The sequence below is a fragment of the Dermacentor andersoni genome, chromosome 10 (genome assembly GCF_023375885.2).
Source record: "Dermacentor andersoni chromosome 10, qqDerAnde1_hic_scaffold, whole genome shotgun sequence".
Taxonomy (NCBI): Eukaryota; Metazoa; Arthropoda; class Arachnida; order Ixodida; family Ixodidae; genus Dermacentor; species Dermacentor andersoni.
Window position 1 is genome coordinate 34,113,434 of NC_092823.1, and position 17,001 is coordinate 34,130,434.

General features: G+C 45.2%; 1 protein-coding gene across 2 annotated transcripts in view; it reads left to right on the top strand.

Moving 5' to 3' along the window:
* Window positions 1–17,001, top strand: part of LOC129381877 (uncharacterized) — a 38,772-nt gene that overhangs the window by 16,148 nt on the left and 5,623 nt on the right. For both annotated transcript variants that reach the window (XM_055065100.2, XM_055065099.2), the window contains exons 3-5: window positions 8,033–8,225; window positions 9,001–9,159; window positions 11,517–11,602. In XM_055065100.2, coding sequence (XP_054921075.1) covers window positions 8,033–8,225; window positions 9,001–9,159; window positions 11,517–11,602 — 438 coding nt within the window. The remainder of the gene's footprint in view (window positions 1–8,032; window positions 8,226–9,000; window positions 9,160–11,516; window positions 11,603–17,001) is intronic.

Sequence of the window (17,001 nt, forward strand, 5' to 3'; positions counted from 1 at the left end):
TTCTCTTCGGGAAAATGGCTTAAGGCAACCACTTGCCTGATTAGGCCGTGCCACTCGTACAGTGGCAGCAGTATGTGGTCCACTTTTTAAATTTTTATTTATTCATACATACTGCAGCCCTAAGGTGGTTATCGCAGAAGTGGGGTAGAAAATCACGGGTGCTACCCATACACAACAAAAGGGGGTACACAAATCAAAGGTACAAAGCAAAGCACTAGTGTAAGGAATATGCAAAAAATGGTCTCAGTACATACATATAGGCATATAAACATTGTGAGTAATACATGGTTTTAGGGATCACGGGCATCAACCAGTGATTGCCTTAACAAAATTATCAAATGTCAATTTTCGTATGTTAGGAGGAAGTTGGTTCCAAAATTCAATGGATCGGGCAAAAATACTATATTTTAATTCGTCAGTGGGGGCGTACAGGGGTACAGGGTACATATTTAGAGAGTGAAAATTCCGTTTGCTAGACGGAATTTCTCGAAACGTTGGCTGCCGCTCTAACCTTCTCGTTCTGCTCATAGACATTCAAGAGAACACACGTGAAATTAAGCTCGTACACATTTTTAAACACTTGAATACAAAGTTAACGAAAAAATAAAGAAAGAAAGGTTAATCTTACGCACTTTGCTAAGCACTTCAAGCACAAAACAATAAAATATACGAAATATTTTATATTTGTACTTTAACATTTGCATTAGTCTTGAGATAGGGACAATTCTTTCACCGTCTTCTTAAAACGCTGCTTTGAAATTCCATAATTTAGTAGGTCGAATACTAAGGGGCAGTCGTTTGGAAGGCTAGGAAGCTGAACTGCTTGTTTTTTACGTGCGCGTATTGTTCGGCAACGTGGTTTATTATCATACTTCTTCTGAGCCTTGTTGGTTTGCCATAGTATTTGCTTTGGAATGAACATTTGTCTTCCCAGAATTGCCGCGAAATTTCGAGGAATAATTTGTAAGAGTGAAGGTTTGATATTGTTAGTATCTTATATTTGCTCTAGTATGTTTTGCTGGTGTCAGTACGTCCTACGTTTCTTATTTCACGCAGTGCGCGTTTTTAAGTGTTTGAACGGATCTAAAGTTCTTTTGTTTAGTTGTCGATCAAACAAGGAAACAATAGGTTAATCGAGAATGTATAAGCGCATTATAAATATTGCGCTTCACATTTATTGGCAGCAAATATCGCAACCTCTTTAGCACAGCTACAGGACAGGCAATATTGTTTCTGAGAATATCTACATCCACTGACTTAGACAGATCTGATGGAATATAATTCCCAAACATTTCGCTGTTTGTGCCTGTTCGATGTTTACCGTATAAAATTGCGGTCGTAGCTAAGAGTGGCTTATCGTTCATTTCGATTTAAACACCAAATACTTAGTTTTATTTATGTTTAATTATAGTTCATTTGCATTTTGCCACAAAGTTAGTTGCTGTAACCAGATGCTAGCTTGCTCAGAAAGATTTTGTATTTCTCTTCCTCAGACCAACACGTTTGTATGGTCCACGTGTAATATTATGGTAGTACAACCATGAATATTTACGATATTATTTCTATAGAGTAAAATAAAACAGGCAATAAGACGGATCCTTGCGGCACCCGTATTTAATATACTGAATTACAGAACTACCTCCACTTACTGTTTTGTACTGTGTTCTAGAGGAGAGAGAGCTTTTTATGAAAGAGAATGTGACACCGCGGATTCCCTAAAGATGTATCTTCTAGAAAGGAACATTATGTTGAACGCAATGGAAGGCCTTACTTAACTCGAGAACGATTCCTAAAGTTAGCATTGACTTCTCTATGTTGTCTAGGATTTGTTCGTTTATTACAAATAAAGGCGGTTTCTGAAGATCTATTCTCGCGGAAACGATATTGTTCTTGTGCTATTATTTTATAGGTGTTTAAAAACCCATAAAGTCTTCTGTCAATAAAATGCTCAGCAATTTTTGCGAATACAGAAAGTACGCAGATTAGCTTGCAACTTTTTTATATTATAACTGGGCCGCTTCTATGAATGACAGTTACTCGGGCTAGCTTCATTTTATCTGAAAACACGCCGTTCGGAAAAAGAATATGCTACAGATATGTGAAAGAGGTCTCCTTACAACTTCCCTGACGGCTTTCAGTGACTTCACTTTCACGTCATCTTCACCAGAAGCAGTCTATTAACGATAAACTTGCGGTCCGCATGTCTTGCTGATCAGTAGCTGCCAAGAACACTGTAGAAGCCAAATCGATTTAATATATATTCCGTGCAAGATACCAGTGCATCATTTTGTTAAGACGCACCAGCACCAATAAAATGAGAATTTAGCGTATTTGCAAACCGAAAGTTCGATTGTCCGTTATGTCGAAATTCAACGTTTTTTACGATAGTGCTCTCGAAGGGTTGAGTTCGAAAGGTGCGAAGATTTTTATGAAACCAACGTTTAGATTTGTCATTAAATGTTGTGATAAGAGGAACGTATTTACTCATTTATTTATTTATTTACTTATTTATTCATTCAGTCATATACACAATACTCCAGACAGCGATGATAGCCAAGTAGGCAAGGGTTACTCGAGATAAGTTGCCAACACTTCTTCAAAAAAATAAATTAATGTGCACTCAGCAACACTTTCAAGTAGATAATTGCTGTCTTCGCTCGTAAGTGGAGAGAATAATTTCTGAAAGGGTCTTTGTGGCGGGCAAAGTGTGATTGTACTGCATTGAAATCAAAAATGTGCGATGACTTCTGCGGGCCATGGGAAATATGTGTGACATTAGCCAAGCCTGTTTGGTTATGGAACATCCGCTGAAAGAAAATTGAGCCTGGCGATTTTAACGCCCATGCCGAGCTGACCCAGTTTTAGTTTGCCTAATATACCATAAACATATGATGACGTTGTGTAATCTCAGAATATAAAGCGTGCAGCCAGGCGCTAGATTCGTTCCACTTTGGCAATGTCCTTATGTAAGTGGGATTCCCATATTATATGGAAACATACTATAGGACTGGGCACACGAGGAAGCGATAAGCTTGCAACTTGGAAATTCTAGGAGAATAACTTTCTATGTCAAAAGGTGAGCTTTTTAATGCTTTGTTGCTAATTCTATTGATTTCGGTGTCCAATCTAAGGTTGTTGGTAATTAATAAACAGAAGTATTTAACACAGGTGACAGATTTATTGTTTCGACCTGCAATGTGATAAGTGCGAAGTAATGGTTTTATTTTTATTGTTTAGTTTTATTGAAACTGATTTAGAAAAGCTTATCTGGACTTCCCTTTTGTTGCACCAGTCCGTGGCTTTAAAAGTTTGTTATTAAGTGTGTCTTGGCAAGAAGAACTCTTGACAAGAGAACAAATTATGTATAGTAACCTGCAAATAATTTCACCTTGACATTTCGATCCAAATATTTACCAATAATATTTACATAGATTAAAAACAACCGGGGTCACAATACTCACCCCTCTGTCTAGCCAGACAGAACAGACAAGTTTTCATATTTGACTCTACGAATTTCCACAATCTGCTCACAATCTTTTAAGCCGGCCTCGAACCAACGCAGTACCTTTTCGATTAGTTGAAGGAGTATAAGCGCTTCAATTAAGGCAGCATGCGGTACCCTGTCAAATGCCTTTCATATGTAAAAAAATCTGGCATAAATTTGGAGCCGATCATTTATAGGACTGGAAAAATCACGTATGACGCACAACTGAGCTGGTAACATTTTTCGAGGAAAATCATGCTGGTTCTCGTTTAAACTTGTTTTTTTTTTACTCTAGGTGGTTAGATTTGTGAAAAGCCATAATATGCTCCAAGAGCTTACAACATGCGCTTATTAGCGAAATGGTATATAATTGTCAAGATTAGGTTCATCGCCTGGTTTAAACACCAGTATTTACTTGGCAGTTAGCCAATCGTTAGGTGTTAAACACTTTTTCAGATTTACAATAAAGATAATGTACGGTTATTCAGAAATAAGTTTGGAGTAGCGTCAAAGAAAGTTGTTAGGCAAACCACCGGTACCAGTCGATCTGTTTACGCCAATATTAACCACGGAGAGAATATTTTCTCCCCTCTAATTACAACATCAGGAATTGAGCATCTAGTCGATGTTGAATGTTCTCATCACCGGCGCTTAGAATTGAGGTTCGAGTGAATGCTTCATAAATGTATTAATAAATTCATTAACAACATTGTCACCCCTTGGAACAGGTGCCGCAGAATTAGAAAGCAGAAGAAAACACGTACCAGGCCACGCGCCATACGCAGGCACCTGCTTTGACGGGTGCCAGTGAAGAGGCAGACGGAAACTTTCCGATCCACGCGCGGGCGCTTCAGGTTTTCGTCCGCGCAGTCGACGGTTAGAGACGGGGCTCAACGTTTGAATTAGAACTCGCCTGTTAGCTGAGAACGTGACATTTCTATTGGAGGTGCTGGCTAACCTTGACCTATGCAACAAGCCTCTCAGAGCGGCAGGAATATCAGCGACATACCGAAGCTTACACCAGTGCACCGTGCCAGCAGGAGAATTCGCGACCTAGCCCCCGAGATCGCCCATCATGGACACGGTGGACAGTATGGAGGTGGCACTAACAGCTTATTACACGCTACAGAACCTGCGATGCAGGTTCCTTCCACGATGACCTTTCTGAAGGTGCGGAAGACTGGCTGGAGTAATTTGAGCAAGTAGCAGCTTTCAACGAGTGGTACGACAAGGCGAAATTAAGGAACGTGTGTTTCAGCCTCGAGTACAGCGCTCGTAGCTGGTTTCAGAACCGCGAACAAGCCTTGACGTCATCACGTGAGTTACGTCGGTGACTCTTAGAGACGTACTCGAGCCCCGATCGCCGAGAGCGAGCAGAACGGCTCCTCCAATCGCGCGCTCAGAAGCATAATGAAAGCGTAAACATTGACACAGGTATAAAACTATTTACTCGATGTAGTTACAAGAGATACACAAACATCAGCTGAGAATCCCGAGAGGCTGTTGTCACTTAGTCGTCTTCACCATTGTGGATATTGTGCTCTTCTTCCACCGCAACATGAACCCCGGCGGAAAAACACCGTCCCGGTTCCTCAGACGGCCCATGGGTAAGGGCATAGTAAGTCTTAAGCTGAGAGACGTGCACGATGTTAGGTAAAGTGGAACCGGTTGCCATGACGGAGGTCACGGGGATTATCTCGTAAGTGACATTGTTCGCTTGCCGTAGAACGCGTAAGGGCCTTTGTAGCAAGGAAGGAGTTTCTCGAAGAGCCCCACTCGGCAGCAAGGGGACAAAAGAAGTACGAGAAAGCCTGGTCAAGAGTGTGTGTCACGATGGCAGCAGTTAGTAAGCGCGCCGTTGAGTTTCCTGCGATGTGAACAAACGCGTACGGGCAAGCTGGCGCACATGGTGGGCGTGGACGATGGCGTCGCGGACATACTCGGCCCTCGAATCCCGTACCAAGGGGAGTGAAATGCCCAATGTTAATACAGGGTCACGACCGAAAAGCAAGTAAAGGGGGAAATACTAAGCAGTATCATGGCGTGATGAATTATAGGTGAACGTGACATAAGGCAACGCCACATCCCAGTCCTTGTGGTCGGGTGAAACGTATTTTTATAGCATGTCAGTAATGGTCCGATTAAGTCGCTCGGTGAGGCCGTTGGTCTGGGGACGATAGGAGGTAACCAGTTTGTGCTTAGTAGAACATGAGCGTAGATATCGGTGAGGAATTGGGAGAGGGAAGTGCGGCCGCGGTCGCTAAGGAGCTGTCGCGGGACGCCATGTACTCAAATGCTATCCCGGAGTAGGAAATCTGCGACGTCGTTTGCGCTGCTCGTGGGAAGTGCCCGAGGGATGGCATAGCTCGTAACGGAATCAGTAGTGACAGCGATATATCTGTTGCCGGAGCTAGACTCTGGGAAACGGCAAAGGAGATCCAAGCCCACGTGAAAGAATGGCTCAGGTGGAATGTCGATCGGCTGTAAGTACCCGGCAGGAAGCAATGCTGGCTTTTTCCGACGTTGACCGGACTTGCAAGCAGCTACATAGCGCCGTACGGAGCGCGCGAGGCCGGGCCAGTAGAAGCGACAGTGCACGCTGTCGTAAGTGCGAGCGAACCCAAGGTGTCCAGCAGTTGAGGCTTCATGAAGCTCCTGAAGCATGGTTGAGCGGATGTGTTGAGGAACAACAAAGAGAAGGGGAGGACCGTGAGGACAAAAATTGCGTCCGTACAATATCCCGTGGCTGAGGACGAACCACCGTAACGCTGGATCAGTAGGAGCAGATTCCATTTGACCAATCAGGATCCTCAAAGTAGCGACATGACGTTGCTCGTTGGCCATCTCCAAAAGATGAGAAATTGAAAGAACACTTGCGGAAGCCTGCGTGTCGGCGTTGGCGGGCGCCTGTAACGGGACAAACCGTCGGCGTCCTTGTGTTGGCGACCAGACCTATACACCACCGAAGAGGAATACTCTTGTAGCCGGAAAGCCCATCGTCCTTTTATGGACGGAAGGTAACAGAAGGCGTTGTAGTCCGTTACAATAGAAAAGGGCCTGCCGTATAAATAGGGGCGGAATTTCGCTACTGACCACAGAAGGGCCGAACTTCGCGCTCGGTAATAGAGTAATTCCGCTCCGCAGGGGACAAAAGACGGCTAGCGTACGTGATGACACGTTCATGGCCGTGTTGATCTCGTGCCAAGCCGGCACCGATACCATGGCCGCTGGCATCGGTGCGCACCTCTGTATGGGCTCAAGGAGCGAAGTGTCCTAGGAGCCGTGGGGTAGTGAACATGGTGGTAAGGCGAGAAAAGGCGGCGGCCTGAGAGGCTCCCCATGAAAACGGCGCACATTTATTCAGGAGATGTGTTAGAGGGTTTGCTATGGTGGCAAAGCCTTTAACAAAGCGGTGGAATAAGAGCAAAGGCTCACGAAACTTTGGACCTCTTTTGCGAAATGTGGAACAGGAAACTATCCAGTCGGATGCCATTCGCATTGACGTGTCCAAGGACATTAATCTCACGGTGGTCGAAGTTACATTTCTTGGAGTTGAGCTGTAGACCGGTCATGCGAAAAACAGCAAGTGCAGCTGAAAAGCGCTTAATGTGTGTTTTAAATGTGGGCGAGAACACAATAACATGATCCAGGTAGCGGAGACAAGTCGACCACTTAAATCCTTGGAGTAATGAGTCCATAATACGCTAAAACGTAGCCGGAGCGTTGCATAAACCGAAAGGCATAACGTTAAAGTGGTAAAGATCCTCAGGCGTTATAAAGGCGGTCTTTTCACGATCGACATCACCCGTTTGTCTATATCCGGACCGTAGGTCAACGGACGAAAAATTCTGTGCGTGTATAGGCAATCGAGGGCGTCATTGATACGAGGCAATGCGTAGGCGGGCGGCCTTCTTCGTGATGCGGTTGAGGTGGCGGTAATCGACGCAGAATCGCCACGCAACATTGTTGTTTTTGACCTGAATGAAAGGTGACACCAGGGATTTTGCGATAGCTCAATGATGTCTTTCACTAACATCTTGTCTACTTCCGTTTTGATGACTTGGCGCTCCGAACTTAAAACTTGGTAGGGTCCCCGATGGATGGGTGCATTATCGCCTGTATGTATGCGATGTTTGACAAGTGACGTCCGGCCAAAGCGTCGGTTGTTCTGGTAGAATATGTCCTTGTACGAAAGCTATAGACTGCAGAGCTCTTCAGCCTCCGCAGGTGCGACTTTCGGGGCGATTATTTTCCGAATGTCGCTGTCAGTACAATTCGCAGGCCGGAAACGCTCACAGGAAGCGTTGACGGCAAAAGCAGCGATCGTACGCAGGGTGATATCCTTAGGCAGAATTTGCTTAGTGACCCAGAAATTCCCCACAAGGCGATACGGTTTGATTAACGAAAGATTTCATTCACGCAGATTCGAATATGTGCTTCAAATCTTGATGTTTTCTGTTCTTCAAAGATCTTTCCTAGTGGCTACTCAATATTTGCACAATATATACTTATATATTAGAATTATCTCAAGCTTTTTTTGTCTTTCAGCGAAAAATATCCAATATTCTACGGCCTGTACAACAGGCACGATCAAACTTACCTGAGGATTGATTTTTCCACTGACTACGCATTTGAACATAGATACAACGGCGAGTTGGTACCAGTTACTGTAAACGCAGTGAGCTCTGCCGTACTGGGATTCCACGTCGTGGAATACAGGCGAACTGCAAGCTCTATACAGGTGGGTGCTTCCTAATAAGTCAGTCCTATTCGTCATTTTTGTTAATGTCATAAGTGCCGACTTATGCTAGCAAAGGGATGAAGTATGTCTCCTGAAATATAAGACCCCGCGGGAATAATGAAGCCTGCCGAAGACAGGTTAGAATAAAGTGCACACGAAGGTAAACGTATCACGAAAGAAAAGCAATGAATGGGGCTAGTTGGCGGACGTTCATGATTATATCACGCTTATTGTTACACTGATGAACGTGAAGGACACGACTCGGACGTACGTAGAGGAAGTACGTCTTGCGTGCGTACGTAGGACGGACGCACTTGTGCTACGCACGTCCGGGTCCTGTCCTTCACGTTCGTCAGTGTCAACTACAAAAAAAGTGTTGCAAAGAGTAGATCCCCCCACGATACTAGAAATAAAATACACAGGCTCGAGAAAACTTTAAAAAGTATATTTGTGCAAAACGAATGTACTCAGGGTACACAAACTGTATCTTACAAAAAATATTGAGGACCCGTACACGAAAGGCAAGAGGGTAACCACTGGTCACTGCCCAGTCTCTATGAAACATCTGAAGCTCAGAAATGCCCCATCTTTATTTTTTTGCGTGCCAAAGTTCTACCGACAATGGCGTTGTGAGAAGAACAACGTCGTACCCATTTCACTTCTGAAAATCATATTGTAGTAGGTATCCTTCTTACTCTAAGTCTGGATCTACAACTATGAATATGGGTATTTTACGAGCGTAAGGGTACGAACTTGTAAATGCTTTCTTTGGCAGGTGTACTTGGATGGCGAGCTGTTGTTTCCCGGTGACAAGCCGCTCAGTCAGCTGCAGTGGATGCGCGTATTTTACACAGAGAAGCCGGGCAAGGCCCCTTTCGTCTTCTGGGAGAGCCACTGCAACATGACAGACCCTTTAGAGGCTATGAAGAGAATGGTAGGCACCTTACAACGATTGATAAAACAGAGTGGTCTGTGGATTCGATTTTCATAGACGTAATCATTTTAGTGTGTTCGTGTAGTACTGCCATTCCCCTTGGAACGCTTGACAAGTCGCCGTGTTATGTACTGTAAAGAGTAATTCTTTTCTGTGTAAGGGCTCGATCTCAATGCGGCATCTAGTTCACCTCCAAGTTTTCTATAAGATCACAAAGCGGCTTCCAATAAATGAAACAAGAACAAAATGACATACCTCTGACTGCGAGGTAAGTATCTCTATCGCGCTCACTATTCATGCTGCTTTCGTCAGCTGCTCAGCGGCAGCAAAGCCGGTCGGTGCCTTTAAAGCAGATTGCGTGCGTATCACGATCAGCTTACCTACCGCAAACATAGGTACAATCAAAGAATGATAGACGCACACGACACTGACTCCTAAATAAATGAAGACTTATTGGCGCCAAACATGGTACAAATATAACACTGCAGTCGAAATCATAGAAGAGAGAAAAATATAAGCACACAAACAATAAAGAGCGCAGTGAACATTGAGGCCAACATTACGCGCAGCCAAGAGAGTGCAACGCGCGCTAAGACGGTTCATAGACAAATGAAAGTTAGCCAAGGACTATGTGCATGGGTAGGCTTACGTGATTTAAATATATATGGCACCACGTCACCGGGAATTAACACGATGAGGTTCGTCTTCACTATACGATTGATCTGGGTTGGTGGTGCGCTAAACGACAGGACAAGGAAATACAACACAAGGGCGCAGACTAGCAACCAGTTTTCATTTGAAGGAACACAGGTATATATATATATATATATATATATATATATATATATATATATATATATATATATATATATATATGGCAACGTCTGCCAAAGGCAGTGCCGCCCGTTTTAGGTTTCACCAGGTGACTGTGTTTGCTTATGACTTTGTGTCATGATGCTTTGGCTGAAATCTATCAGAGCCAATTTAGAGCTATTGCCGAGATTGTTTCAAATATTTCGGCGAACTAACGAGATAGATACTACTGGCTGTACATGTCCTCCTAAATACGGAGGCGGTCCCGGTAAGCCATGAGCGCTACCAGATCTCCGATGTGATATACTACAATCGTTTGTTTCTTCTTAGCTTTTTGTACACTTGGTGGCAGCACAGACATTTTATTAGGATCTTCATCAACAGTAAACCTAAAAATCCTAAGTGTGGTTCGTGCTGTGCACGCTGCATTCGCTCACGACAATCCGGGAAAGAAAATTTAAACAAGCAACTGGAAAGCTTTACGTGATACTATAACCGCTCTCGTTTACGTTAGCACTCGTCTCGTTTCCGCTATGCCACGTAGAAAAAATTTACTTTGAGCCGTGCTTTCCAGTGTATGATAACGTCATTGTTTCGGCCCATGCTAACGCGGACACAAGTATCTTGAGGCGTACTAGAACTCAACATTTTCAAATAAGATGATAAACAAGTAAGTAATCGCTTCAAATTTTCGGTATAATGGAAGGTGATAAGTGTTTACTCCACAAGAACAACCTAAGCATAAATATACGGTAAATTCTTATAGAAATACGCAACGTGTGAGCACAATTTGGCGCCGAAATCTTCTTGCAGTGTCAGCTAATGACAGCGTTTTTTCTTTCCTTTGATGCGTCAATAAATACCTTTAGCCACTTATGAAGATGTGTCAAAGACAAAACGGAAGCGCCGTGAGAAAGGCATAAAGCTTGCCTTAACAATATGAAAGCCATACGTTGCGCAGTAACGTAACCACATGTATGTGTATTTACTTTTGTTCAATGCATAGGCATCCTCATTCATTAACGACTATTACCTGTAAAGGTAATTTTATGGCTGCATTTCCCCCTATTCATTTGGAGACAAATGTTGAATCCCTTCATTGTTTTTCTGTGAGAGGAATACCTGGTAAAAATGTTTTTTTTTTCGGCTTGTTTAGATATTTTTGTTTTGATTCTTGTTCCTTCTGTTGTGTTTCTTTGTCTTGTTCAGTTTGTCGCTATATCAAAGCCCAGTGTAAGAATATGTTGGATTTTTTTTTAATAAGAAACATTTCCGTGTTCACCATTGATTGTAAAACCAACTCATAGCGCTTTTCGTACCACCACGAATTCGTGATGCAACAGCTTGCCCTTCGTCAAAGTATTCTTGCATGACGAAGCTTTCTGGCTATTTCCCACCGCAAACGTAACGATTAATGTACAGCTAGAGGTGGGGTGCTGTCTCACAAGAAGCGTTACAACAACTGTCGTCGTGTGTGAGCAAAAAAAAAACAACAAATACTCCAGCAGAAGTGTGCAAGCGCAACTTTTTTCGTTCTGTTACAGGGCCTGTTCACCTTCAAGCACGAAAACATCTCGATCGTAATAGGCGGGTACGCTTTATACTTGGCCGAATGGCCAAGAAACATCACGTAAGTTTTGCACATCCTCTAACCCAAGAAAATAGAGGACAGGTGTCTTTTGTATATGCGTGGAGAAATCACCCGAACCGTTTTGGCCTTTGTCTTTAAGGCCTCGCATTCGGTTATTCAGTGAATATTTGAAGTTATTAAAACGCAGTACGGTACAGTTGACCTTACTTTGTGTAGCAACGTGCAAGGAATGTCAGTATTTGTGCTATTCTATAATGCTTCAGTCGCTGAAATATTTTGCATATATGAACGTTCCCGGCGCTTATCAAAGCAAGTGGATGAATGCAAAAAAAAGTCATTTTGCCAGCATGCCTGGAATAACATCAATATGAAGATATCTGTCTCCAAGTTTCTTCACTACAAATATTGTTGTCCCATTTAGTGGATCTTATCCTGCAACGTACAAAGAGGCTTTGAAGAAAAATTGCACAGTAAACACTGATGTGACGCCATTACATTTGGGATTGTACACTTCGAAAGTGTCACTATAGCCCTACTAAACATACAATCTGTAATTCTCACTTCGTTTAATCAAAGAATTAAATGTGCGCGAAGTTAGGCCCTGAGTTACATCAGCAACTTTACCTAATTAAAGCTGCCAGTGGCTGTTTTCAAACAGTCCTCCATGCCCGGTACCATGAATGATGTGTCAGCCTCATAGTCATTGCGTCACCACGGCGGGTGACTACGTTATGAGAGAGAGAGAGAGACAAAAGGGAAGGAAAGACAGGGAGGTTAGCCAGTGTAAATACCGGCTGGCTACCCTGTGCTGGGGAAGGGGTAAAGGGAATAAAAGGAGAAGGAAGAGAGAAGGAAAAAAAAACAAGAAAAATGCACACAGTAACGCGATGTTACGCGCAACAATAGTCAAAGTCGTTCGCACAATTCACATGTCCTTAAGAACTTGAGCAAGGCCCTTAAGGCCTTGAGTGCCGAAACCCGTCTGGACCAGTGTCCTAGAACTTTCTCTTCTGTGAAGGGGCGATTGTCCAGTTTTTCGAGCACGGTCACGAGCACTTTTCTTTTCACATTGTAACGTGGACAGTCACAGAGGAGGTGCGCGATCGTCTCTTCGCAGCCGCAGGTGTCGCAAGCAGGGCTGTCGGCCATTCCAATACGGAAGGAATATGAGTTCGCGAATGCCACGCCGAGCCATAGGCGGCACAGAAGTGTTGCTTCCGCTCGTGGCAACCCTGGTGGAAGACGGAGTTGCAAACTTGGATCCAATCTGTGAAGACGTGTGTTCGTGAATTCGCTCGTGTTCCACAGAGTTAGCGTAAGCTCGCGTGCGAGGGAGCGAAGACTTGTGGCAGCATCTGTTCTTGACAGCGGTATGGGTACAATCTGGGCACCATCATGGGCCGACCGGGCAGCGTCATCCGCACTGTCATTCCCCGAAATTCCGCAGTGACCCGGTATCCACTGGTAGATGATGTTGTGTCCCTTGTCGATTGCGTAATGGTGGAGTAGTCGGATGTCTGCGACTAATTGTACATTTGGCCCGTGGTTGAAAGGGGACAGCAGACACTGGAGAGCTGCCTTTGAATCACAAAAGATGGACCATGAATGTGGTGAATTGGGACCTATAAACTCCAGAGCAGCACGGATAGCTGCGAGTTCTGCAGCCGTCGATGATGTAACGTGAGACGTCTTGAATTTGATAGTGACAGATTGAGCGGGAAGTACCACTGCTCCAGCTGAACTATTACAGGAGACAGAACCGTCCGTGTAAACGTGAGTGCGTTCGTTGTGTTTTTCATGTAAGAATGAAAGGACGGTTTGTTTGAGGGCGATAGATGACATTTCCGTTTTCTTTTTGATGCCGGGAATAACAAGAAGGGCCTGGAGTGGATGCAGGCACCACAGCGGTAGAGATGGCCGTGCTGCATGTGTGAAGTTTGACGGTAAACTTCCGTGGTTGGCGGCAATAATTCTGCTAAACGCTGAACGAGGTCGAGCGGCAGGAAGGGAGGCGAGATGATGCGATGGAAATCGGGCAAAGTGCCTGATGTGCACCCGTAAGGAGTCGATATGAATATGCGTATTGATAGGGTGGTCATGCGCGATGGCTATTGTTGCTGCCGTTGATGCACACCTCGGAAGGCCAAGACAAATTCTCAGAGCTTGAGCTTGCACAGATTGGAGGGCTTGGAGGTTGGTCTTACCGGTCCCACCTAGTACAGGTAAGCTGTAGCGTAGGAGACCCAAGAACAGTGCATTATAGAGTTGGAGCATTGCACTCACAGACGCACCCCATGACTTTCCTGCAAGAAATCTGAGCACGTCTGTTATCATCACTAGTTTCCTTTTTAGGCAAGAGACGTGAGGACTCCAGGAGAGGTTTCGATCTATTATTACTCCTAGAAAACGGTGCGTCTTCTCGTAGGCAATTGGCTGTCCATTAATTCTAACAACGTATTGTATCATTGCTTTGCGCGTGAAAGCGACCATAGAGCACTTCTGGGAGGACACCTCCAAACCTCGTGCTCGAAGATAGCTGGATGTTAGTGTGGCCGCTTTTTGCAGTCTGGCGCGCACCTGCGGACGTGTCACTCCTGATGACCAAATGCATATATCGTCTGCATAGATCGACACATGGACAGATTGTGGAACGGTGTGAACCAGGTCGACGAGCACGAGGTTAAATAGCGTGGGACTCAAGACTCCGCCTTGTGGTACTCCGCGGTAGGTGTTGTGTTGTGATGATGCACCATCCTCTGTTTGCACAAAGAATGACCTGTCTGTCAAGTATCTGAATATCCATCGAAACACAAGTCCCCCTAGGCCGACATCGCCCAAGGCGGCCAGGATGGCTCGATGTGTTACGTTGTCATAAGCGCCTTTAACGTCCAGGAACATCGCCGCTGAAAGTTTCCTTAGGCTTTTTTCGTGTTGAACAGACGAGACAAGATCTATGACGTTGTCTACTGAAGAGCGTCCGCGTCGGAAGCCTGCCATAGCGTCAGGGTATATCTTGTAGTGTTCTAGATACCACTCTAGACGTGTCAGCACCATCCTCTCCATCACTTTTCCTAGACAACTGGCCAGAGCAATGGGACGGTAAGACGCCACATCTAGGGGTGATTTACCTGGTTTGAGCAGAGGCACGAGGCGGCTGGACTTCCATGCAGCTGGAACCACTCCTTCCCGCCATGAGTTGTTGTACACCTCTAGAAGAGCATGCCGGGCTGTTTGACCGAGGTTGCGAAGAGCAGCGTAGGTCAACCCGTCAGGCCCAGGTGATGAGGAACGTCTACACGCTGCCAACGCCGCTTGTAACTCTTCGCTGGAAAACAGATTGTTTATACGAGAATCCCGCGAGATCGGAACGTCAAGTGGGTCATGTACGGGAAACGAGGATGGTAGACCCGCTACCCTTGAACAGAAATCCTCCGCTACGTCGATCTCTCGGCGACCTTGACTGAAAGCCAGGCATTTGAAAGGGTGGCGTTGTTGTGATGTTCGAAGACCGCGCACCGTTCTCCATATATGTGATAGGGGTTTATGTGGATCAAGGGAATCACAAAAAGTCTTCCATCTTAAAGACTGCAGGGAGTTGATCCGACGTTGAATCTTCTTCTGTATGCGTCTCGCCTCCCTTAGGTCGTAGATGGACTTGGTGCGCCTGTACCTCCGTTCCGCGCGACGGCGAATTGCTCGAAGCCGCTCCAATTCTGCTTCGAATTCAGAAAATTTAGGATTAGGCCTAAAAACTCTTGTGGCTTCTCGAGCAGCGTCGTTAATGAGTTCCTCGATGTTGCCAGGCGGACATTGTTGGATATTTTGGCAATTCTTCTCCATGAGTAACTTGTATTTAGGCCAGTCGATGCGTTGAAGAACTGTGGTAGAGTGTGACTTCCGTATGCCATCAATTTTAACGTACGTTGGAACGTGGTCACTACCATGTGTTTCGTTGTCCGGAAACCATTTCACACTGGCACTGAGGTATCTTGAAACAAAAGTTAAGTCCAGGCAGCTACTGTATGTCAATCCCCGCAGAAAAGTGGGACTGCCATCATTTAGGCAGCAGAGTTCATGGTCCGACGCGAAGGATAGTACACGTCTTCCTCGACAATCCATCTTCAAGCTTCCCCATAGCGGGTGATGCGCATTGAAATCGCCGGTAAGAATCCATGGTCCAGGTGTCGCTGCTATAATTGTACTTAGTCTTGCGTTGTCAAATCGACTCGAAGGTGAAATGTAGGCACCTACCAGCGTGAGTGAAACGTTCTTGCATTTTATAGTCAAACATACGTACTGATTGTCGTCATCAGGTGCCACTGGGTGTAAAAGATAAGTGAAATCGCATCTGACGTAGACGATGACTTTGCTGCGGTCGGTATAGGTGGCAGACATGAAAGCTTCATATCCTGATAGGCGGAAGGCGCTCTGAATGTTTGGCTCACAAATTACAATGATTGGAAATTTGTGCTTGAAAACAAACGGACGAAAGTCCGAAATGCGGGATTTAAGGCCTCTGGCATTCCACTCGAAGAGGAACGCTTCCTTGACTTCTTTAAGGAAGTAGTGCTGAGGAGCAGCCATGGTGCTTCTCAAGACCGGACAGTACAGGATTCAGAGCATTCAGTATTTCAAGTGCACCTCTAGCCGCCGGAGTGTGTATGGCAGTCAGTAGTACTCGTAGCGTGTTCACGAGGACCCGTATCATGGTGACGACTTGTTTGTCGTCTTCTGCGCTACTGCCAGAAGCTGAAGGATAATTCGGCGAGCGTGCTACATCTTGCTGCTCCGCTGGTTCGTCTAGCCTTGGCAACGGCGGCCACTCCTCGTATGAGGCAATGTTATTCAGGGCTTTCTGTTTAGGAACCTCGTTGCTAGTATTGCTAGTTTTCTGTGGAAGTTTGTGGACTGTCAGTGGACGCGGTGCATCCTTAGCAATAGCAGTGGGTTTCCTAGACCTCTGGCGATGTGAACGCCGACGTCGCACTTTAGTGGCAGCCTCCCTGTGTGACGAACCATCTCTGACCATTTGCCTCAAGACTTTAAGCTCATTTTTCACACGTGGGCAAATCTTTGAAGATGCATCATGAGAGCCTTGACAATTGGCGCACTTTTGGTTTTCTGCACGACATGCATCAGAGCTGTGCGACCCAGAGCATCGTGAGTACACGGCACCATTTGTGCAAACAGCACTAACGTGCCCTATCTTTTGACACTTCCGGCATTGAAGCGGCCTTGGAACAAAAGGCCGTACTACGTGTCTGAAGTGCCCGACCTTGACATGTGACGGTAGGCTGTCTCCTTTAAATGTTAGCTTCACACAGTGCGAACTCCCCAGGCGACGGGCTTGCAATATGGCAATTCCCTCTGTCGCTGGCTTAATGAGTATATGCAGGTCAGCATCGCTAATGGAATTGTCGACGTCATACACCACACCG